Source organism: Strix aluco, chromosome 1, assembly GCF_031877795.1.
Source record: "Strix aluco isolate bStrAlu1 chromosome 1, bStrAlu1.hap1, whole genome shotgun sequence".
In the NCBI taxonomy this organism is placed as follows: Eukaryota; Metazoa; Chordata; class Aves; order Strigiformes; family Strigidae; genus Strix; species Strix aluco.
In genome coordinates, this window is record NC_133931.1 from 109615498 (window position 1) to 109641993 (window position 26496).

At 40.4% G+C, this 26496-nt stretch overlaps 1 protein-coding gene across 1 annotated transcript; it reads right to left on the reverse strand.

The window, feature by feature from the left end:
* On the reverse strand, window positions 1-26496 carry LOC141916810 (elastase-1-like). Its single transcript, XM_074809975.1, has 7 exons — window positions 26404-26496; window positions 4375-4484; window positions 3456-3587; window positions 2661-2797; window positions 2369-2514; window positions 759-908; window positions 1-27 (listed from the first exon to the last, which is right to left on the reverse strand). Exons 1-7 carry the CDS (start codon window positions 26494-26496, stop codon window positions 1-3), a joined length of 795 nt encoding a protein of 264 aa, XP_074666076.1.

Consider the following 26496-nt stretch of genomic DNA (forward strand, 5'->3'; position numbering starts at 1 on the left):
CTAGTAACCCCCATTATCCGTTATAATCTGGAAAACAAAAGAGAAGTGAATTCAGTACAGAGCCAGAATAATGCATGTCTCCATCACGTGTAAGTGCTCTGAAGCAGGGTTTGTTCCCAGCTGGGACAGGGGACTGCTCCAATGACCTGTTCCCACCCAGAAAGGTTTATGGACTGCAGTAGCCTCCCTGTTATGTGCAGTGATTTAAAATATCTCTCCCCACCATTCTTTCCAGCATGGTTTACATTGGCATTTCTACAGAACCACCACCTGTGCCTGGGAAACAGCTGCTTCTTGTGCCAGACATTATTTCTGGGAGCAAAGAGTTCATTGCTCATTGTCAAATGTAAAGCTGAAAGTGCATAGTGCGGCACTGCAGGACTTGCACTTGTAGAGATGCTTTATGTCTACTGCATTTCCCATTCATCGGCCAGCTAATTCCTTCAGTGGTTTCCTGGAGTAAGGTTCTGTCTGTGTGAATGGGGATGGTAATTTTTTGGACATGAAGCCCAGCTCCTGCCTGGCTTGAATTTTTTCTGTGGTCCTCAGCAGAACATTTCAGCTATAAGGCAGCAGCTCCTTCCTTAAAATTGTTTGAGTACACCAAAAGTAGCACCAAATATCCTGATTTTAGATCTCCCCAGATCCCCCAGTTCAACTCTTAACAGTTTAATAAATTAAAGACTCCAATCACTCTGGCACTCCCTTGCCTTCACAGAAGATGCGTCAGGTTACCTCGCAGGCACTAAGCAACTTACATTGCGGATCCAGTCCACGTAGGCTGATACACGTGTGAAGACTGTGGGCTTCTTGTAGGTGTTACAGTAAGGAACTAGCCCAAAACTGACAATCCCATGGACTTGCCAGTGACCATCTTTGTAACAGTTGAGAGGGCCCCCAGAGTCCCCCTGGATCAGAGGAAGGAGAGGAACATATTAAGCCGAATTATCTGAGCAATTGAGGAATGACTGGATAGGACTAAGGAGCGCTAGTTAGTTAATCACTGTTCTGAACATGAAAGTAAAAATTTGTGCTGCTTACTTTGCAAAGAGCTGACTGCTCTCCAGCAGCATGGGAGCAGAGACTACCCAGCACCTACCAAGGTGTTGCAAAGATCAGACTATTTGTTATCTTAGTCTACACGCACAGACACACACTCATATATACACATACACATCCCGGGAAGGGCTGAAACCCTCATTTACCACCACCATTGCAAATATAGTGACTGTAAGCAAATGGTCCAGGGCACGTTGCATCACATGCAATCCTTCCCAGCAAGGTCCACCTGCACAGCATCTCCGTTAAAAAATCAGTGTACTCTCCAGCTACAAGGAAACAGGTAGAAGGGAAATACTGCTCCCCTTGTGCTTTGCAAACAAGTATATTCAAAGGGTCCCAGGAAGTTAAGGTGGTGAAAAAGAAAGCAATTTGAGTTAAAATATATGAGAAGATAAAGGCTCTTGCTTGGCTCAGAACCCGGTTTGTAACAAGGTCCTGCCGTAATTAAACCACACCAAAAAATACACTAATCATCTATAGATTTATAATTATACCATACCTATAATTTTACTATGTATAATTATATAACCTGTTTTATTTCTATATTTTACTATATTCATATATTTACATAATCAAATATGTTACATATTTGTCCATTATTTTTTCAGGGCTCTGCATGTTTACTTTCACCAGAAGCCACCTCTGTAGGGAAGGGAATATGGGCAGAGGTAACTGGTATCACCTGCCTTCACATGCCAAACCTCCTTACCACCTGGGGCCACCTGGAGTCCCTGGGATAAAGGGAACCTCACAGGATCTTCCTTTTCCACCTAACCTGGGCTAGATGGTGCAGTTGGACACAGCCAAAACTTGCAGCAACCTCAGCTGTTGTAAGCAGAGCGGCTGGGCAGGAGAGGGGTGACAAGCAGTGGGGAACACTGCCTGGTCTGGGGCGCAACATGACAGCAACATTGGAGGAGTGGTAAGACTACCGTGCAGCTTCATCCTTTGGATGAGGGCAGAGGGGACTGACAAAGTCTCAACCTAGTCCCCCGGAGCTGGTCAATGGGACATGCTGCTGGAATAAAGGGCAAATCTCCCCTCCAAAATCAGAGGGAAGAGATACACCCTGAGGATTTGGAGGTTTTCTCTCTGCTGGCTGCTCTGTGGGGACCTGGAGGAATGTGGTGCAGTCTGGTTTAGAAGATATTCAGCACAAAGCAGCAAGGGGGCCAGGATTTGAAGCAGAGCTATTGCAGGTGAAGAAATAGCAAAACCAGGTCCCAGCTGAAGGAAAAGCAAGGTCAGATAGGAAGGAAAGAGAAAGAGAGGATCTTGAAAATCCTCTTATAATAACAGATCTTACACTGCATCCAGCCCTCACGCCATCTCCACCTGCACAGATCATAGTGACTTTTGCTTGAGATCCCCACCAGTCATCCTGGGAGCAGATCTTATGGTCAACAATTGGCATCATCACCTCCTGCAGTCTGTCTGGGACGCTGCCATCCACTGGCAAAGAAAGGGTGAGATTTTGGTTCAGAAGCTCCAGCAGTTGAGGAAGGAAGCCCACACCCTGCCTTGTTCAGCCTTATCTGCATGGTGGTCCCTCTGAAACCAGGAGGGACCCTCAACACTCCTCCTTCACCCTTACTTACCACTAGTTGCGCCCCATCCAGTAATATAGCAGGGATAGTCATTGGGCAAAATGTCTCCTTCAGATGGAAGCAGTCCCAGCTCAACAAACCCATTGTCATAGGCAGGAGAACTGAGGCGCAGCAGGGCAATGTCATAGCTGAAATGGGGTACAGGTAAAAGACTCTTTACCAAAAATCCTGAATTATCATAAACCATATGTCCTCACTCACATTTTGTCACTTATACAGGTCTCTAGCCTCTGGCATGATGATAGAGTAGCACCTTGCAAACATCATTAATTAATCCTTATAGCTATCACAGGCAACAGGAAAATATGAGCAACTAAGAGAGAAGAGGTCATGGTACAGACTGATAAAGACTAACACCCCCCCAAAATCTTCACTTCTTTGGAGGCACCCAACCTCAGAGTGAATTTCAGTGGACCCTGAGTTGACAAGCATGCCTCTGAGGGGCGGTTTAAGACAATCTGTCAGCATTTCCTTGTTGGCTTTCCTTCATCAGATATAAACAGTGGTGTGACTGCTGGCAAGCTCCTGAATCTGCTGTACATCCTGGATTCATCTGTGAGGCCCATCCTTCCCCCATCTTGGGCAAAACAGGACGGAGATCATCCACATAGACACCATGTAACACCTCCAAGAGAGGAGGTCATTTGGGAAATCTCCATTGCACCATCTTCCAGTGCTTCCCACAAATCCAACCTCACTGGAAACTGGACTGAATATACACATAAACGCTAGTGGGACAAGGTGCTAAGTACCATTCAACCGCCTGATGATATCCAAAATAATTACCCATTGGCGATGTTATTGGGATTCCAGCCTTCGTTAATGAAGACTCTATCCACATCAATAGCGTACTCAGTGCCATCCTCCTGCAAGAGATCATGCTCACCCAGAACCACTCGGTAGGTTGATCCTTCTGGCCTGAAAATGAATCACAGAATATGTGATGAATGTAAATGTAATGTAAATGAAATGTAAAAAACACTCCCCACAGCTAGCTTTGTAGTGTAATTCCTGCACCACTGAGACCTTCCACCAATGTAGTAATTTGTAAAGCACCTTCCACCGGCAGATTTTCAATGGACTGTAGCTAAATGGTCTTATGAACTAGGCAAATGCTGCTTGCGGTTTGCTGGCAAAACAAGTGAAGGTGCAGCATCAGCTAACAGTGCTGAGGTTGGTCTTGAACGAGAACCTTCATTTTGCACCTCTGCATCTGTCTCAAACAGAGTGTGAAGGATCAGCATGTTACACTTTATTGTAAGTACATTCACTAAAGGCATGAGTAATTAAAGAGGAGTGTTCGCTTATTGGTGTCATGTTGTATCATTTAGGTGGTGCATGTTAGACATGATGCAGAGCAAATTGTACAACATGGCCTGTGAGCTAGGAAACACGCCTTTTGTACAATCTCTCCATCTCTGCAGGTTTCTCAGGATGCAAACCCCTTCAAAATGCTCACATTTATGCAGATGCACCTCCTCTTATGCAAATCAGCAATCAGCTTGATTTCCACTCCCAGAAAGTCAGTAATTAATATGTAAAATCAAGACTAAGGCAAACAGAGTTTTCCAGTTCCCTTGATTAAGTGTGCAGTAAGATGTCCAGCTGTGCAAGGAACAGCTCAGAGGGTGAGAAGGGTCTGGCTCCTGTCTGCAGCACAAATGAGGAGCAGAACAAGAATTTTAATGCTTTTTATCCTACTCACATGCTGAAGCAATGGGCTGCAGTCATGACCCATTTGCCGGTGATAAGGGTTCCACCGCAAATGTGAGAGTAGTACCCCGGGTAGTCAGGATAGGCAATCTGAAGCGATACCTGGATCAAATGACAACATATTTTACACCCAAGCCATGCTGTGCCTCTGCAGAAACAGTGTGTGTGGCTTTGGACAGCAGAAGCTGTCATTTTCTCACTGTTTTTTCAAGTATAAGGCTTCTTCCAAGTATAAGACACCAGCTTTACCTGCCACTTCCAGCTGTGTGGGTCAGCCTCATGGCCACCAATTATTCGCCCTGTCAGCACATCCTCTTGAAGAGTATCCCTTAGGGGACTTCCAGAGATTGCGCCTAACCACACAAAAAAAGGAGTGCAGTTTGTCATGTGGATTTCTAAACAGCATCAGTCATCTCGGGTTACTGCCAGCAACAGACTTGTGCTGTGCAGGGCAGCCAGCTAAGCAGGTCTGAAAGATCAAGTGATTGAGACTCGCACGTGGTGACACTGTGATTGCTCTCCATCCTGGAGGCTCTTTAAAGCCTCCATGGTTGAAAAATACCATAAACAGGCTTCAAGATGCAAAGCTTTCGTATAAATTGACTTGTTTCCCGTACTCCATACAACCCCATCCTAACTGCCAGGTGGTTGTGGACCAACCTAAATCCCCTTTCTTTCAGGTTGTAGGTTTCCGTTCCCCTCTCTCAGAGAACTATTAGATCTTTCTTATGGAGATCTTGTTCCCGCAATAGAGAAAACTCCTTCCCACCAGAATAAATATGTCCACATTAGGTTTTGCCCTAGCACAGTAACTGCAGAGAGAAAAATGATATGCTCTAATTTGCACCTCTTAGAGGTTGAGAGGTTCGCCCTTTCCCAGCTCAAATATTTCAATTGCAACTTACCCAGGCAACTAAGAAGAAGCAGAAACTGAAGCATCTTTAATGAAGTGGTAGCGTTTTTCCCAAGACGAACTCTTTTTATACTAAAATATCTGATAAGAAGCTGTCTAAATTTGTGATTAATACAATTTATCTATACTCATAACTCATTAAACTGATCTGATGAAAAATGTTCTCTATGTGGAAAAAAAGGGGGAGCAGCAAACTGTTCAAGGTAGAGCCCAAGGTTACACAAACACCTCCACACTGCATAGTTCCCACAGGGCCATGAAGCAGAAAAAAACCTGATAAATTCGAAGTGTTCTCAGATCAAGTCAAAAACAAAGCAGTGCAAAACCAGGCTCAAGAAGCCAACACTTCAGACTAGAAATCGTTGATGCACATGTTGTATTCCCTTGTAAGAAATTTATCTATCAGTCCAGCTGTCTGCTACTCCATGTAACATGAACTGATCTTTGTCAACTAGATAAAAAGAGCAATAGCAAACAGGGAGAAGCGTAACCACTGAGGGTGTTTCAACCTTGGCTGGACGTATTAAACTGACCTTGGCTGAACATGCTGACCCTTTTTTAGGATTCTTTTCTGCTCCCTCCTCCCTGCTGAATGAGTTCTGCTCTGCCTGCCCCAAAATGCTGGCTCTCAGTGGCAAGAGGGTAGGTAGGGAGGTGGGCTATGGCCAAGGGGGATGCTGTAGCTGGAAGAAACCTGGGCTATCTCTGAGGAATGGAAAAGGTCCCATAATCACAGAATAGTTGAGGTTGCAGGTCTGGAGGTTATCTGGTCCAACTCCCATGCTCAAGCAAGGCCACTGAGATCTGGTCCAGATGGCTTTTGAATATGTCCAAGGATAGAGACTTCACAACCTCCCTGGACAAGCTCTGCCAGTGCTCAGGCACCCTCACAGTAGAAAAGCGTTTCCTGATGTTCAGAGGGAACCACCTAAGTTTCAGTTTGTGCCCACAGCCTCTGGTCCAGTCACTTGGCATCACTGATGCCTGACTCCATCCTCTTTGCACCCTCCCTTCAGGTATTTATGCACATTGATTAGATCCTCCCTGACCTTCCCCTCCTCCAGGCTGAACTGTCCCAGCTCTCTCAGACATTCCTCATAGGAGAGGTGCTCCAGTCCCTTCATCATCTTTGTGGCCCTTTGCTGGACTCTCTCCAGTATGTTCATGTCTGTTTGGTACCGGGGAGCCCAGAACTGGACCCCGTACTCCAGGTGTAGCCTCTCCAGTGCTGAGGGGAATGATCACCTCCCTTGACCTGCTGGTCATGCTTTGCCTTATGCAGCTCAGGATACCATTTGCCTTCTTTGTGGCAAGGGCACACTGCTGGATCACGTTTGATTTGGTGTCCACCAGGATCCCCAGGTCCTTTTCTGCCAAGCTGCTTTCCGGCATCCTGGGACAGGCAGTAGGTAGGGAAGGCACCAGGTAATATTACCAAGATCTGCATCCCATCTTTGACAGTGGCCTTGATGGAGCACTTCAGAAGAAAATGTAGAAGCCTTTGTAATGGATAACTTTATTCTAGGGGGAAGTATGTTTTGCTTTTTTATATCCCCATTAACTGCAGTCCCCTAACCATTTTATACTTGTGGAGCATCATGATTCATATCTCTTTAATGGTTTAAGGCATCTATCCAGGAGCATAGCAGATGTATAAGATCTCCAGTTAAATGTAAAATACAGCCCCGCTTTACATGTCCAGTGAGGAAGAAAAAAAGAAATGCCTATAGCTAGCAGAAACTCAGAGACTTGTTCCCATGATCAGGGGAAATCCTCTTCAACACACAGGCCATCAACGGGTGGGAAGTAAAGCTCATCTTCAACTTGAACTGCAGCCACAGACCAATTGTCAAGTAAAAAATAGAAGAGTTAAGGAAATTAACTAGAGAGGATAGCAAGGATCATCCACCCAGGTATGCCAATGGGATCCACTGTCCATGGAATGGACACAGTAGAACCAGGACCTTTTCCATATCATCCCAACAGCCCTCTTTAACAAATCATTTTTATTTCACTGGAAGTTATAAAAAGTTCAGTGTGATATTTCAGCACTGAGACCTTCTTTAAGTCATTGAACACTTTTTTCCCCCTTACATCATAGATCATTTTTAGTTGCAGTTAGTTTTGGCTAGGATGTCAGCAAGTGGCCTCCTAGACAAACAGTCTCTTCACTCACTTTCACTACATTCATCATCCTTGTTAGACCTGGCAGACTCACTCATTTTCTATTGCTAATTTATTTTTCCAAAGACTTTATATGTTCCCTACATATAACTCAGTTGTAGAACACTGTTGTTTGTTTATTCTCCTTTTGGACATCATGCCGTTTAGCTTGAGTAGTTGTCCATAATCTGTACTCCACAGCAATGCTCATGGTATCATAATCATTCTGCAGCTGAGTGGCTTTGATGTTGGGCTGTGTTGTAATGCCCAAAGGAGAAATAAATTACACTGAGGATGATGAATTACAGCTGTTTTCAGAATTCTTCCACTTCAGGCATTGTTTTAGCATAGAGCTCTTGAGGGACTGTCTGTGTTTTTGTCTGGACTCTACATATATGGTTTGTGGAAAAGGTGAACCTAAGCGACATATGTGAATGGAGAGAGAGGAGTTTGAGCATTGGGATTGGGAAGCTGTTCCATGTACAAGCACTTGTCAGGGTGAAAATTTGAATTTATGAGTTAGAACCTTAATTGTAAGGGAAGGAAAAGAAAAAACATGCAGATTAGCATTAATGGCAATGAGAAGGCTGATTAGTTTTCGGTACTGCAGCTTTACCATGGAGCTCCAATTGTGAAGCTTGGCTTGAGATGCCAGAGTCTAGAGCTGCCATCCAAAACACAACATCTCACCTACTGATAAATCTCAGAGGCCCATAACCCTCCTGGGGCTATGAAATTTTTTTCAGACCATGAACGGTCCTGGAATTGGAGTCCAGGACTCTTCCTCTTTGAGGCACCATCTCAAGCCAGAGCTGCTTAGGGTTTCTCACAAGTGTAGGCAAAAAATGAATTTCTGTGCTTCAAGTCTTTACCAGTAATCAAAATGGGACGTCATTCACACCACAAAGCCAACCCAGGTGGCCCTGTTTGTGTCCATATGGCAAAACTCTTTTATAAAACCAGAGAGGTCTCATCCACGCTGTCTGTGGAGCATGGTTTGAGAGCAACATCTCTCATCCATACTAACTTTCCAAACTACACATGAAAGTTGCTATGAGGAGTGTGGGCTGGTGCAAAACAGTGTTATGATAGACTGTACTAACATTTAACTGTACAGAAAAAGCAGGACAATGTCTGAGTTGGTGTTCTAGCACTGTTTAGTTAATTGGTGCTCTAGTATTGTTTAGTTAATTAGTGCTCTGGCACTGTTTAGTTAATTAGTATATAGCCTTTTTGTCCTTGCTCTCAGAGCATCAGAATTAAATATTTTGATGACAGCAGCATTTTCTGAGTGAGTAGATTATTTTAGGAGTGATGGAAAGGATAAGGGAGGTTGTGAGGAATAAGATGGATGGTGGGGAAAGATTCCAGGACTGTACAAGCAAATAAGGAGATTTGGGTGAACTTGATGAGATCCATTGGGAGCTACTGAACACAAAGATGAGGATATAGTCATCTTTCAGGGAGGCCCTAAAGCACAAACTGACTTCCAGACATTGGGAGGGTTTACTGTGCAGCTTTATGTCTGCTCTGCTCTTACACGCCTTTCCTAAGCATCTGCTATTGGCCATTGTCACTAGGCTACTGGCTAGATGTATCTTTGGCATGACATAGTTCAGCTCTGCATATATCTTTATTTATACGTCTCTAGAAATGAAAGCCTCAGTTTTATTTTTGCAGTGCAAATGCCAAGGTTCCCTTTCTTCTGTATAGCAGCAATTCAATATCTCCATTCAGGACAGTATTAAGCACATTGTTAAGTATGCGCTAATATAAATCACATGCTCCCCTTCTCAACAGAGATAGTTTTAAATGTATTTAGTAGGACAAGAGAAGATTCCTTCCAATGCATGCAAAGTATTACCTTTTTCATTATTTTGTCTCTATATTCCTTCTCTTTCATATCTGAGGTTGAGTTGATCAACACACTAATAAACCCATAAATATTCCTAGCTTATACTCAATTGGCACCAAGTTAGGACAACATGAGCAGAAACCCTTCTGTTATGTAAGTTAAGAAGTCTATGGATACACTATCCTGAAAACACTGACAAAGCATTAATCGAATGTACAGGTCTTAATTATACTACAGTGTCCTTAATCATCAATAAATGAGGATAAAGGGACAAATGACTTCACTATTTCCTCCTCTTTTTATTGCTACAGGATGAAGTCTTTGTTTCAGTATGAGTACCATTGAGCTGTAAAAAGGTAAGCATGATATGAAATGGCTAATTTGTCAGACCACACAGTATCCAGAAGCATATCTTTGAAGGTTCATCTAAAAATATATCTGACTCAAAAGAAATGCTCAGGAAGAAAGAAACATAAAAATAGTAAGTGAGAAAACTTCACATTTCAACACTGGACATGTAAAATGACATGAGGTAATGACTGTATATTCACTTTAATGATAAAAATGTTTATTAAATTTAAGGTTGGTCTCATAGAATGCACACACAACCCATATTTACTGATGTTTCATGTGATGATGTTTGATGGAAAGGGCAAGTGACTGAGTAGCACTAGCGTTAGTATATGCTGTGATGTACACATACATGAAAAATGCTACCTGATAAATTTATTAGGCACCTGAGGTGTGGGTAAATTATAATGCGCACATAAACTCTACTCTAAAAGTGATTTTTAGAGAAGTTTGATATACAGACTGTTGAGGGTACATGTAATGTAAGAGCATCTGCTTCATTAAAGTTACAAGATCAGGGACCTTTTTAGTTCAGAGGGGATAACAAGAAAAAGGGAAAGGGGTAAACAAAACACAGAGACACAAACCTGGTAGACAAGGGATAATTAAGATGATGATGAAGACCAAAAATCTCCAGACCATAACTGATGGGCCATTAAGGAACTACAGGCTGAGCTTTGGAGAGAGCTAACCTGGATGGTGCTACTGATAAGAACGAAAAAGAAGATGAAGTTGAGGATTAGGGTATTCAAGGAGGCTGTGCAGGACAACCAAGCTGGACTAGATGGCAAGTAGCAGATCATATAGCAGGTATAAGGGCCCAGTGTTCCCACTGAGGGCACACCAGACCAGGCTCCAGCAGCTGAGCCAGAGAAAACCTGGGTCCTGGAGGCTGCTGGAGATGGCAGGTCTTGTAATGTCCTTAACACAGACTACTGCATATGACAGTCTTACTGGTTTTATTTAAAACCTTTCTGCACCATCCAGGCAGGCAAATGATGTTTAAAATTGATCAATCCAAATTACTGCCACTTCGGGGGGCTTTCAGCCTGAGCAAATAATATAAGTGGCTGCAAGAGAGAGGGTCTGGTACTCACTGTCTTTTAAATTGAATCATCTTTATAATACAGCTATGATAAATGCAATGTCCCCTGCTGGTGAACCTAAAGCTCTCCCTTGTTGAACACACACAGACTTTAGTGTTCATGTCTGAGTCATCTTAGTCTTTTCTTAAACAGCTGTCATCCCACGTGGTTCTTTAAAAAGTGAAAACTTTAATTTTATGTTAATTAAAAAGTCTAAAATACATATTTTACTCAACTTATTTTTATATATCTAGTGTTTACTGACATCTCTAATAGCTAAACATTTTGTATTAATATCTCATTTTTAGGGTTTGATTGCTGCTTGTGCCTTTTCTAAAATCTTGAATCTTTGGATAACCTGGAGAGAGTGTCAAAACCTAGTTAAAAAAAAGACAGTTAATAATAAATTTAAAACTATTTTTCTCGTGATGTAATTCAAAGTTCTTTGAATGACTTCTTACATCATGACAAACTTCTATCACCTCCACATATCTCTCATTCTTTAGGTAACTGAAGGTGAGTTTGAAGACTTCAAGAGATGCAGAAAAAATAGTTGTTTACCACCAGTATAGCTTCTTGAGTTTAATCTGAGATTAAAACAGCACTTCAGAGCTGGTATCACAACAGATTTAGAGTTAAAATAGGATATCCCAGAAAACATTAAGATAATGAACATGTGACCTGTGGTACAATTTTTTTCTATCTGGACATTTTAATTGAATTCATGTGTACATTGTGTTAGGAAACCCCCAAAAAGAGAGCTTCAAGGAAAAAACGCACCTTGGATCCTTATCCAGTTTGCAAGTGAAGTGCCACACTGGGTGGGCTTACACTACCCAGGGCTGGGAAATGAGGGCTGACATGGTCACAGGTATTGCACTCACAGAAGAGGACCATGTCACATCACTTGCTTTTCAGAGTCCAGGTGCTGGCACAAGTCCTCGGGACTATGTGTTATTGCTTTAGTACATGTTTCATTTGGAGAGTAAAACAGTACATAAGGACTGATGAACTGGGAGATGAGCAGCAACTAGCACTCCATTTTTTCTGACAACACCCAGTTTATTTCTGCTAATTGTTTTAGTTGAGTTCTGGCCTTGGCAGTCTGTTTTAAGTATCTCATGGGCTTGGGTCACTGTCATAATTTGAATGCTTTCCTTCTAAGAAAATATAAATCACATGAATTACAGCAATCTCCCTTCATAGGTTAGTGATCATATCGTATCTTGCACTGTCATGTTACAAAAAGCTAATTCAAAACCAAACAGGTTGTTAACAGACTGTGGAATAGCCCTCAGTTCTGCCATTTATAGTAAACTCCCGATACAGCATTAAAAAACACGGAACATATACCCACACTTTTACCTTTTTACCTTGCACCCAAATACCTACAGACAGGCTCCTAGAATCTCATAATATAGTAGAATTTATATATGAAATCTTTATATTAGAACAACATATCATTGACAAACTAGATGGAATATATGAATCAAAAGTTCTTATAATTAAAACACCCGTAAAAGCTTTTCACCTTGTCATTGGGCACAGAAGATACAAAAGGAAAACCATCTCTGGTGTTACAGGCAAAGATACCATTTCCAGGAATAACCTTTTACAGCTGGGTGCTGTCAATGTGACATGTTTCCTCAGTGCAGTATGAAGAATTTGGATGATTCAACTCTTAATGATTCAAAACACTGCTAAACAAATCAAGGTCAAAGGGCTCCTTTAAGTAGCAAAATACATTACTCACTTTAATACGTTTAATGGTTGATGATTAGTTTTGAGCATTCACATAGTTTTATTAAAATAATTAAGTACACACATTCGTGCAGGGGAAGCATGTAGATAAATATTTTGCTGGATCAGGACCAGAGTGTTCAGCTAGTTGTAGTTTCGCACTGCTATTTCCCAGTATTGATTTGACTATATTGAAAATCTTGGGAAAGGAGCAAAACATGAATAATGCAAATTATTTATGCACAACACAGAACTGAAAGGGTAAGTCTTGAGAAATAATGTGCTATTTATTTACTTTTAACAGCATAGTAGCTTGATCTTGCCTCTGGATTCTGTAGAACACTCAGTATATAATTCAATCTCTTTAAGTTTTTTAAGTAACTGTTGCACTAAAGAGCAGTTTACTGAAATCCACAGTTTTCATAACTCTTAGGAGTTATGGGTGTGATTTTCTATAAGCAAATAAACTGTATGCTTTAGAAAAATTAGTCTATGAAGCTCTATAAATACTGGTACGCTTAACTCCACTGAAATCAATGGAAAAGCTTAGTATTAATGACATCAGAATCTCACCCAGTGTGTTTACTGGCAAAGTTCACCTTGACCTTAAGTAAAGAGAAAAAAGTACAAGATAAATAGCATGCACTCTGTCTCTTTTAGACCATACTCAACGTAGAAAAGAGTAGTAAACACATTCATATATAGTAATTTTAATATGCTTATTAATTTAATTTCAAAGATTTTAGCTTCAAGTTAAGAAGAAAATGCTATTCATTGTGAAGAAAAAACAGGTAAAAAAGCAAAGTGGAAGTCTATTATCAATTTATAACAGAAAGGAATGTGTATGAAAAGATCTAAAGAATTTTTTACCTAATTTTTTGCCATTTCTGCAAGTACACTGAGAGCATTTTCTACATTGCATATGTCTGTAGTAGCCACTAAACTGTATTTCTGTAACATCTTTAGCTGATTTAGGCTCTCTTGCAAACAAGGACAAAACTTCTTTAATAATTTTTCTGCTGTTCTTACACCCTGTTATGCCACTTCCTTCTTATCTAAATTACTGTAACATTAAATTCTATATGGTACTTCCTAGTTTCTCAAATAGTGACTAATAAAAAGCAATATGCATCTTTGTCTAAAAATTCTAACTACCCCATATGTAAACAGAGTGCTTATGCATTTGTTTTTCTAAATATCTCATAAATCACACTGTTTCCCAAGCTAAAAATTAATCACCTTACACTGCTACTATTTGCATACCTGTTCTATAGCTAATTTCATCTTACTCCAGGTCTTGGAAGCATGGAAGTTTTCAGAAGTGCTACATTTTCTTTTATCTTTAAAATGAAAAGATGTTAAAAAAAGGAATGGTTAGATATTAATACTCTAGATCTATTTCTAAGTGTGTTGTCAATATGTACATTCGTGCTTTTCCTGTACGTATATTCACTCACTCAAGACTGACAAATTTTTATCTCAGTAGTATGCACATGGGATACCTACAAGGTACCCTCCTCTATTTTCCCTCTTTTCTTCTTTCTCATGTCATTCATGATGGTGTAAAAAGAAAGGTACACACCCTACAAATACCTGTTTCTCTCAGTATCAGAATTTCTGGAAAAATGCTTATGGCCTCAAAGCAAGAGATGTAGGAATATACATACAAAAACATATCTTAAAGAATAGAATTCCAGCCAATTTCAGGAAACTCAACATAAAGAGCAGAAAAAGACTGAATGCCTCCATTTGTCAATGTCAAAGTCATGGCTAAGTATTCACAACTGGTTGGTGGAGATGCCCATCTAGTTTAGCTTCAATTAACTGTATTTGCAGTGCCTGGTATTTCAGCCAAATGGACAAAAGCATCTGAGATGACAGCAGTTGATGATCATGTGTACTTGGATGCACAGCAAAACAATTTTTGACTGAGGATCAGAATTTTTCTTGCTGAGAAGTTGCAGGTGTGCTCTCATCCAGAAGGGCAACCAACACCAACACCATTAAACAGGGACAGCAGAGCCTGGGACCACAATTCTGGCCTGAAACAAGTACAAGAAGATCTGGAAGGAAGGGCAGGGTTCTTGGACTCACTGGATACCCTCAAACCAGAAGGTCCTTGGCCAGACTAGGATCAGCTGAATGTCTACTGGCAAACCCTGCTTGGCAAGGGTTGTGAGTGCAACAGCAGATGCTGCAACAGTGTCCTCACACCTCCTGGTGTTCAGCTGCCTGTGTTCAGGGTCAGCTCTGATATAGTGGAGCTGCAACCTTGGATCAGACTTCTGTGGAAACTGCTACCTTGTGAGAAAATGAGAAAAAAAACCAAACTGAGAAGCCTCAGCTGGGGCTGTATCCATTGGGCCTGCTGCTCAGGCCCTTGCTCTTCATCTTTCCTTGAGCTACGTTGCTTAGGATACAATTGTCCATCCCTTCTTCCACCATTTCCCATTTCGTGGTCATCAGCTTTAAATTAGCACTTTCATTACTATGTTTGAAGCTTTTGACAACTAAGTCACTGATAAACTTGATGCTAAAAGCTTGCTGGTAAAGAAGATGGGAACCTTGCAGTACTTCTTTTATTGATATTATAGCAGTGATATTATCTGTTACTATGTTTGTTTGATGGATTTTCTTCACGTAGGGCTTTATGATATTCCCAAGCATGACAAATTTGAGCTTTCAGATCACTGGGATGAACCTTCCAACCAGGCAAGGAGGCAACCGTGACTATTAACTAGGGTAGCAAAGATAATTTGAAAGGCATTCTGACACATCCCTTCTCCATGTTTGCCATTGATAAAGAAAACTCCGGACTTTCTGCAGAAGTGACATATTCATGCTGATCAACTGAAGAAGTGATCAGGAGAGTTGGTACACTGACCGACTCCATGCTCTGCATCTTCAATATCACCAAGCCCAAGTCAAAGCCAGAACTCCAGAGGCTTAGCTGGCTCAAAGGGAACTTTCCTACATTTATGTTCAGACCCAAAGCTCCTTCTATGGCAAGAAATAAACTGCACCAGAGCTAAGGGCTTGGCATTTCCTTCTGCTGTCTATATTGTGAAACTGTTTGCACAATTCCTGGTGTGGTTTTGCCCCATGTCAGCCACCATAGTCTCAGACAATACTTGGTCACATTTTAATGCATAATATGGGCCAGGAACAATTTCAATAGGCAACTGGGTTGCACACACTCTGGTTCAGAGATGAAAGAGTTTAATCACATGGACATTAGATGTGTCTTGCCAGTTGGACTCAGGAATAAAGAATGAGTACCACCCATTTGATTTACTAATAGACTCAGAACAAATTTTTTTGTCAACTGAAACTCTGTCCAGATGCCTCTTTTGTAAGCCTGGATGCTGCAAAGCAATTGAGCAACAGAGGTCTCTACTGGATATGGTTCTGACCCATGGTAAACAAACATAGTCAACCTGACTGAGAGAAGAAGATAGTAAGCCAGTCTTCCTAATGAGGATTACCAATGACAAACTTTAATAACAGTTTCTGAATTACTGTGTTCAAGTTACTTAAATCCTCAGTGGTTTCCCAGCCTCCTCTATTCTTTAATACTAGCAAATAGCTATTAGGAACCTTGCCCTTGAACTATTTTTAGATGGGTTTTGATATTTCCAGGTAAGACGTTCACCTGCAGCAGAAGCAAATTCAAACTGGAATCCCCTTCCTGCCCTGAGAAATTCAAGAAGAAGGACTGCAGGAGAACAGAGGCTCAAACTGAATTGTGCAACTTCAGGATATGATGCTGAACACCTACTTGTCTGAAGTAACAGAGCTGACAACTTTTCACTGAACATGTGCTGATGCAGAAAGATGGAATGGAAAGCACAGAGAAGATGGCTTTCACATCTTGAGCAAGAACTCAGAATGCTTGTTTTGGTGCTAAAGGCTATGCCAAGGTCCTCAAACACAAAGCACAGTGCTACTGTCAGTACTGCCAGCTTCTAATAGGTTCATGCTGTTCTTGAAGAGCTTGCAGTGACTGAAGGTAAGAGAACACTGTAAATTTTCAGGGGATTGAGGCAACAATGGTACATTGTTCTCTCCCTGGAGAATAATGGGATAACTAACTCATTGAAAGTGTTGAATCAAATTAGTCTTCTGCAGAGTGTAAGAACTTGGTTTAAGCATTGATAAAGGACTCTACAAAAGGGTGCTGTACTTGACAATTAAACGAAAATGCACAGGAAAACCTCAAGACAGCAGCCAACCTACCTTGCAGATATCCCTACAAGGAGAAGTCTTGGATTTGATAAGAGACAGAGCATTGCTCAGGAATGTAGTCTTAACCCAAATGATGGAAGGAATGGCTAAGTTCACCAGAGCAGAAAAATCACTTCTACAAGTTATAAACACTCTGTCAGAAAAGTTGTGGCAATGTGGCACATGAAGAGCCAAAGTCCAAGAGGATTTAGACAAATCTGAATCATATTATTGATAGCTCTCTGGCACCAGTCACTGTCCTTTCTAACTTTGTTAAATTATCTCAGAGCTTGATTAGATTGTCCCATGTGCCTGTTTGAAAAGAGTAGAGGGCAATCAATCTCAATATGAAGTTACCATATTTATGTATATAAAGCACCATGAAAAAGTATTTTTAGAAAAAGAGAATTTTGAAATATTTGCAGTAAGCATACATCTGTATACAAACATAAACAATGTGTATGAATTTCTTCAGATAGATGTTTAACTTATTTTATAATATATTGATGGAGGTACATGTTTTCTCATACATATGATATCCTTTCATTTATAGCTTCACAGTTCTTACAGCTTTACAGATCACGTGTTTGACAGTTCTGATGCACAGATTAATGCAAAATCAACCATTTAAAAAAAGGCAAATCAGGCACAAACCAGATAAACTCTGCCAAGGAAGAAGTTAACCCTTGAGAAGAATGGTTTGTTTACTTTTCCCCAAGGAGCACAACTCTCGGATTGAATCATGACTGCTTAAGTACCTAGTTTCTGTTTATATGCTTAGACAAAGAGTGCTTCTGCAATGAATGAAGTACTTTTACTTCGGTACTGAATGAATTTAAACTCTGTCAATGGTACGTGTTGCTGGAAACCTGCCAATTCAAATCTCTCTCTGGGACACAGATGCCTACATTTATCCAGACTTCTGCCTTAAACGTCAAAGTTGATGCTCTCACTCTCACCCTGAAATCCTAGCAAAACCACAAGCTCTACTAAATGCACAATGTCCCTTTGTGAAACAGTAAGCAAGAGAATAGATGGGTCGTGCCAGATGTTAACTATGTTGTTTAACACAATCCACAAATATACACCTGTACTACGGTGATAATGACAAATAAAATAGTGACGAGCAATACTGATAAAGAACAGCATTCCCTTTAACAGCTGTGTTCTGGAAGGAACCCCTTCAAGCAACTGGCAAAGATAATTCATTAGAGTAGCATAGAGCATTAGAGTATTGGCTCATGCGCTCTCCAGTTATGGGTACTCACATAGCTCAAAACTGATGATCAGGCAAGCTCCATCAGCTGTGCCAAGGGTAATGTTAGATATAGGGTTGAGCTGCTCTAACACCTTGTTGCTACAAAAAAAAAGTGACTTGTTATCCCTCTATTCCTGGCAACAAGGTCCTCATTTGCCTTGAGCTCTGGAACTTTTCCTCTCACATGGTAAAATTATTTGATTCACTAACGCGAGGAAAATACATTTATACTTTTGCTGGTTATTTCTCTGTCGCTTTAGAAAGCTGAATCAGGCAAGTACAGAATTGGATGATTTTCACAGCCTGTGCAAAGAAGCAGGTGAGACCATGTGTCAAGAAGCAAGGCAGGAGGAAGAGAAGGAATTTCCCATTTCAGTACAGCAAGTTCTTAAGGTGCTTGAATTTGTATCATGCAGTTAGACATCAACATTCAGAAGTAAAAAAATTGCACATCTACTTAATGAAAATTTTATTAACTTTTTCATTCAGTGCCACAAAGACAGTCCAGTGCAGGCTGAAAGATCTGTGACATATACTCTCTATTGTGTCTTCACATATTTAACACATCCCATTCGCTTACACCTGTAGATTCCTACTCTGAGCAACCAAGTCATAAAGAAATCACCAAAGATGTAAGTTAAACAGATTCCAGTTACAAACAATTTGGGCTTGTGTATTCTGCATTATTCAGTAAAAGGAAAAGAAGAATTCTCACTACTAGATTGATTGTATAGTCCAAATTAGTTTTGTTCAACTGTATTTTGATATACCATTTACAGATATGTATTAGATTTTAAACTCTATAATTATAATCTCTCATTTTAAAGCCAAATGCCAAAAAGATCTAAAGCCAAAAAGTAGACTAAGAACTACCTTGACTTATATATATGACTGGAAAATGTGTAAAACCCCACATTTGTAGAATATAGAGGTCATGTATACAACATAAATGTATAGAACATGTTTTGAGATCCCCAAAATAAACAGGTGCTTTCTACAGTATGTTACAGAACATATTTGAACTCTGTTACTGACTACATTATAGAAAAAGATCTTGGGCAGAATCCAGGCTCACTGGAATAATTTAAGGCAGGATTTATCTCCTAACGTTTGCAGATGGAGGACTATTTACAATCAAAGTTCTTGTGTTAAGTATCTGCAGTTGATATATTCAAACCAACATACTTTTCTATTTGAAGTACTTTGTTTCACTATATATAGTTTTCCCCATCTTCATGCTCCAGTGTTTTCCAAAAGAAGTCTTGACCTATTAAGAAGTTTGTATTTTTACCAGCTCTAACTTATAAGCAAATTTGAAAACACTAGTTTCATTTCTGTGCACATGAAGCAATAACATTTAACAAGCTGAGCCTTAAAGCAGTCACATAAACTGCACAGAGGTTCTGCAGTACTGCTCTGAAAATCAAAAATGCACAAATATTCCTTTGCATGCCCTACCAGCAGTAGAGTCCTTTGCACTAGTTATAGTCAGGTTCCAAAAATAATCACGTTTCTTTACCATTTCAAATAAAAATGTAGTTTTATCAAGGTTACCACTTCTTAGCAAATCAACTAATCTTTCCAGGGCTGAAAAGTTACCTAAAAATTATAAAGCAATAAAGTACGTTTTATCTCTACCTTCCACTAACTTGGATGCTTTCAAATCTGGCAGAATTTAAATATTGACTTAAATCATGCAGAATTTTTTTGTTTTGTTTTGGGGGCTGTAATTAATAAGATACAGCAATACTGCTTATCTCTTGGGAAGAAATAATGGCAGAGCCACAGAAACAAAAAGAATCCAGATGCTGCTAACATTTCCAGCTTCTTGAAGTAGAAAGCTCTTCCAGAAAACTTCAGATCTATGCATATTCTATATACCATACTACAGAAAGTCCTGACAAATCCTGGATTTTACTCAGAAGGGAGAAATTTTGTAGGTGAAATTAAGAAAACAGAGTTTTCACATTTTCATGAGTTAGTTTTTTAAAACTTAAGAGTGTAAATCTGAACAAACGCACAATCTGTAAGCTTATTTATTCTTTGAGTTTATTTATGTTATATACCTGGTGATTTTTCCACAACATTCTAGTAAAGGTTTATTGCTTGTTCACACTTCTGTTTCCTGCACATGAGATCTGCCATCATCCAGCAGATAAAAACTTGTAAAAATGAAAGGAGATGCACAAATAGAAAGCCCTACATATGAACTGGCATTAAACAATATTCCAAATTTAGTTCTTTTAAATATTATCAGAATACATAATAAAAGAATTAATCATTACCATACCAAAAAACATGTGGGACATTTCCACTTTTTAGGAAGTGAGAGGTCCAAACCCATCGCTAGTTGTCACACTGTAATGGGTGGATCAATGTCACCACTTCGGCATATAATTACCCACAAAATGCAAACATTTCTTCTATTTTCATACATGTGTATAGAGTGAATAATTCCTCTGTCCTACAAAGACTACATTTGGGAGATACAGATCTCTAATTTTCATCATTACATCACTCCTTTTCTATGACATTTTTTGGAAAAAATTTAATGATGGAAAACTATCATGCCAGCAATTTTATTATTAGTACTTTCATGTAGAAATAGTGTGCTGGTGTGTAGACTAGGAAAACAGTTATTGGATCTTGACAATCAGACATCCAAATTAAAATAAGCCAACTTCAGTATTATCTGAGAAAATAAGAAGTAATTAAAAATGAAGTATTTAGATAACAATATTAATAAGTATCAAGAGCCTCTTATTTTCTCTCTGCTGAGTTCTATCATAGAAGAGAGAAACAGAGGAGATGAATTTTTTCCAACAAAATTTCAATTACTTTTATAATTAAATCAAAGATAAATTTCCCCATTAGACAACTATTGCAGTATTTAAGTAATTATGAATAATCAGCAAAGGATATTATTTACTGATTTTTCTTGTGCATCATTAATTATCTGAAGTCATGGGGCTGACATTATGAATAAACAACTAGAGAAAACATGGAGGAAGTAAAATACAGATAATAAGATGGCCACTTTGAAAATCAGTATAATCCTGGAAAATGTTAATAGTTCTGTTTAAATGAATCTGCATGTGTTTGCTTGACATTAAAGCTTGTAATATGTTGCATACCATTAATTCTCAGGAAAAACCTAGATGGAATTCATATCTAATTCAATGCTATTTTCTGCCAGTTAATGGCCCTGAGAATCAAGCATTCACAAATGTAAATGAGAGTTTTTCCAAACCAATACTTTACATGCTTTAAGAACTAGCTTTTACTGTGAGTAGAAAACCATATCTGAGCAATTCTCTTTGTTGTGAGTGTGACCTGATTTTTACATTTGTAATATGATACTCTCTTCTGATGATTTACTCTACTATACATGAAAGTTTAAATATTTTTCAGTGTGATACATTTTATTGAATTAATAAATAAGTAGAAAAATGGCTAACATGGCTGTATTTCCTTTTTGTGTTCATGTTCCTTTTTGGTTCTTATTCCATTCAGCTGTCAGAAATATGGCTTAAGAATTCACCCATGGTAATTCTACGGTTTTGAAAAATCAATAAATATTTCCCTTTCTATATTTTTGAGGACATGACACTAACAGAACAATTCCTCTCACTTACCTTGTATATAGATACTACGAATGAGATGTTGTTTGAGATTTAAAAAAAATACTTTATTTAGTGGCTGTTGGAGTATATATTAACACATTTTTATAGCTTTCAGTAACTTGTACATAGTCCTTCTGACAGAGATAGTGCTGGATGTTAATCAGTGCTGCCAGTTTCTTCTGAGAACATACTGATGCTGGCTGCTTCAACGTGGCACCTTTCAGCATTTTCTGTTGTATTTCAGAAGTCTGTAGCAATGATGAACAGTGTAAGAAAGATTCACAAAAATGAAATAACAATTGCAACAATTTCTGACATTTTTTCCAAACAGTTTCTTTCATGTCTGTGTGTTGTTTGGGCATCCACCTGAGGAGTGGACATCTGCATTTAAATCACCTTTTCTTGGTCTGAAACAGAGAACTCATTTCAACTCTCCTACCACCATATTTGTGTCCTTAAAAGCCAGACCGGTATTAATAGATAAATCTCTTTCAGACATTGCCCACTGAAGCTCTTCCATTTTGCATAAACGACATATTAACTAGACTTGTGCAACCTGACCTGTGCCTGTGGGGAAGGCATGGCCATTGGACTATAATGTCAATATTTTTTTCTTCCAAGCATGTTTCATATGTAAGTGTGGATGAACGAGAATACAGTTAAATAACTAACCATCCATTGAAATATCATGTCTTTTCCTAGTGAACAGATGCTTTTCCTCAATTCCTGGCTCGGCCCTTTCCTCTCTTAAGTTCACTTCAATGAACTCTTTTCTTAAAATCCTTACCTGGGGGTAAATGCAGCTATGAATTCCACCACTGCAGTGAATACATCCTGATTGTAGCACTGCTTTTTATCAAAGGATAATTCTCAATATATAAAAGTTACCTATTTTCAGTGCATCACAGTAAAGTCAGTATGGACTTCAAATGGTGTCTGGAATGGTGCTGTCTCTGCAGGCAGGTGAACTGTATTAAAAGAACTATGTTTACATTGAAATTCCTGCTCAATCTTTGATGGATTCATAAATGTATTTCTAATATGAAATCAGTTTCTCACTCACAGAAACACACACATATATACCTGTCTCCTACACAATTTATCCTATTCATGCACTAATCTGGCTTAATATTTGCCACACACTGACATACGCACTCTCACTCGCTCCAGCTGCTGGCACCACAGACACACAAGCACCTATGACCCATGGTCCCCATCCCAGTTGCTGGCACTTAGACCTTCATATAGACATCGCAGAGAGCCCCTCATACAGGAGAATCATTAGAAATTGAGTTTAATGAGACTGTGCTAATGAGACACAGGGCATGGCTAGATGAGCGTACCGATCAGCAGCCTGTTTACAGGTGACCAACCCCTTTTATCTCCTTATACTTCTACCTTCCCATGCTTGTTCGTCCCCAAACCACTTTGATCCCTCCCTTTCCCCATCATATAGTTCCTTCACTTAACATCTCATGGTAAATCTTGCAAAATCCCCAAACACTTCATCCCATTACGTGTCCCCCAGGACGTAGTCCCCCTTAGACCAAAGATGGTCTGGAGAACCTGCCCTGTTGACTCTTGATGACAGGCTTCATGCCCAGCCCAGGGGGCTAACGGCCCACCTGTGACAGCCCCGGGAGGAGCCAGGGCAGAGTGTCTGTTTCTGTGACTGCATTCTTAGGGTTCCCCAGCCATATTATATAAGCTAACAAAGCTAACTGAACAGCACATGGAACACATCTGGACATGGACTGGATGTGCCATCAAAAACGTCAGGCATGATAACAGTGTGAGAAGCTGACAAAGGTTACAGATAATGCCACGAGGAATGGCTGGATTTTGCAGGGGGTTCACAGGGAGTTACAGGAGAAATGGCTGGCCCTCACAGTTAACGGGAGGGGAGCATTGAGGACCTTTTTGTGGAGCAGAACCTTGCAAGGCCAACAGCACTGAGTTAAGTCTATCAGTGATTCGACATAAAGCCTAGGTAACGGCATCAGAAATACCAAATAAAGTTATGGATGTAGCAAAACTGGAACCAATGGAGAAAAAGTAATAAGGAGATAAGACTGGGTTAAAGAAAGGGAGGTACAAAGGTGGCAAAAAGTAGGGTCAAGAAACAGGAAAAGGGATAACAACGTATGAAAATCATGTCACCAGTGCTGAGGGTTTTGTTTGTTGCAGCTGGAGCAGGACAGTAAATCAAACCCATTTGTTCTGACCATACTGTAAGAGTCAAACCTGCTTCCACGGCCAGGAGGAGCAGGGTAGAGGCAGGGGTGGCTGGCTGGAGAACACCTGGACAGACGGATGGAGCATCCTGGTACCACCTGTTCTGGGCTCCATTTGCAGCACCATTGGCAGCTACCTACCACTTCATAACACTCTCTATCATCTTTCAGACAACAACCAGGAGAGGTAAAAAGGCACAGTATCACAATCATCTTCAACATTGCAGATCGGGGGAAAGGGAGGTTATGGCATGAATACTCCTTAAAGTCAGTTCCTGCCACCTGAAGGACAAGAAGGTGATTGAGATCAGCCAGTACGGATTTAGCAAGGGAAAACTGCACCTGGCCAATCTAATTGCCTTCCATGATGAGATGACTGGCTGTGTAGATAGGAGGACAGCAATGGATGTTGTACATCTTCTCAACTGTAGCAAGGCCTTTAACAGTCTCCCACAGAATCCTTATAGCCAAATTGGTGACATACGGACTGGAAGACTAAATAATAAGGTGAAGAGGTGGATTGTCAGGTCAATTGTGGCCATTTACTAGTGGCATGCCTCAGGTCAATACTGTTCAATATCTTTATTAACGATCTGGCTGATGAGATAAGAGTGCTCTCCCATGAAATTTGCACATATTATCCAACCAGGGAAACGGTTGATATTCTGGAGGAACAGAGAGATGTAAACAGTCTGGAAATGGGCTGGTATAAACCTCCTGAAGTTCAACAAAGGCAAATGCAAAGTCCTGCCTCTGGGATGGAAAAAACACAGGCAACAGTGTAAGCTGGGGGATGACTGGCTGGAAGGCAGCTCTGCAGAAAAGGATCTGGGAGTCGTGGTGAACAACAAATTATGAGTCAGCAGTGAGCCCATGTAGGAAATAAAGCCTTCCATGTTGGGCTGAATTAGCTAGGTCAAGGGAAGTAATTGTCCTTCTCTATTCAGCAGCTGTTAGACTCCATCACTGGAGTACTGTGTCCAGTTCTGTGCTCCCCAATGCAAGAAAAGCTTTCATATACTGGAACAAGTCCAGTAAGGGGCTGCAAAGATGATAAGGGGGCTGAAGCCTAAAGAGTTAATCAGCTTGCCCTCTTTAGACTCCCTTGGGAGTGACTTGGTCACATAAACATAGACTTATACAGCCATTTTAAGTGCACCAGAATATCTGACACATCCTCACTGGGCTGGCAGTCTGATATAGAGCCTGTGTCTAGATATGGTCCTGGGCAACTGGCTCTAGGCAGCCCTACTTGAGCGCTGGGGTTGGACCAGATGGCCTCCAGAAGTCCCAACCTCAACCATGCTGTGATTCAATGGGAGACCCATTCACTTCTGAAGCTTTGAGGTAACTTCATCCAAACACTATTCAAGTTATTTCAATTTGCTGATGACTGTATTACTGCTTGGCTGCTATTAATGCAGTTAACCTGCTCCTTCATCAAGCAGTGGAGCTTAAATGCTGGAACATTTCCAAGAGCTCTGTTTGTACAGGAAATACCTCCGCCTACCCACCCGAGCAGTTGTGATAGCACTGGCATGCTGGTACAGTAATGGAGACAAAAGAATTATTGCTTGGTTTCTGCAAGTCTCAGTAATAAGAAAAATAAGACTACTAAACACGTTATGCTATGCAGCTATGCTAAATTTAGTTGCACTCTAGAGCTTTGGAAACACCAAAACTTCCTTTACCAGTGAACATCAATATGTTATTTATATTAAATGGAAATTATCTCTTAGGAATACAAGAGGGAGCTTGAAACACACTAGTATACCAAAATCCACAAAACTGGATACAACTGAACCCTTGCCTCTGCCTGGCAATTTCTATGTATAGAAATATCTTTATTTATGCTTCTCCGAGGTTGCAAGATTCAATCCTTTACAGATTCTGAAGAGGTGATACTGTTGACAAGGTAATGACTGTTTAAATTTTTAATGTATGATGTATATATGAAAATGCTGACTTATCATTGTTCTGGAGACAACTGCTTTCAGAATGTCTGTTCATGAGCATCCTGTCCATGTCTTCAAAGAGGTATAAGCAAATATGACTGAAGAACTTGACAGATTTATTAATATTTGCCAGTGAAGTGGATAATCTTGTCAGATATATAATCATTCAGGACTAAATCCAATTGCTCACACATTGGCATCTAGCGCCCCTGGAGATCCCACAAAGTATTTGAAATGAGGACTTGCCACCCCCTTCCCTTGGGACCTGCTTTTAAGCTGAGGCTTTACACCAGCCCCAGCCTGTGCTACACCACAGCAGCGTGACAGCTATGTCTGTGCCCAGTCTCGGATTGCGGTCCAGATCTGGATTTGTTGGTTTAGCCAGCTAGAAGAGGAAAGCGCTCGGTCCTTACACCCTGCCGATGTCCAGCACGCTAGGCTGCCACAAACTGCAGTAGCTGCCCAGTGCAGACAGGTGACCCAGTACGGTCAATAGAGTCTACAGTGCTGTTGACTGACTTAATGTAGGTCTCTACTTCAGGTAAGCTGAACAATTCTCCTCTTTCTACACCTCCATGACTATAATAGGAGCTTTGACACCTAAAGCTCAAGTCATTTACCTGCACATAGCTGTCCTGCACCATCTGAGATGCCATACAGTACCTCACCTCGCTTTCAGATACTGTTTCAGAAAGGCACTCGTATCCTGACAT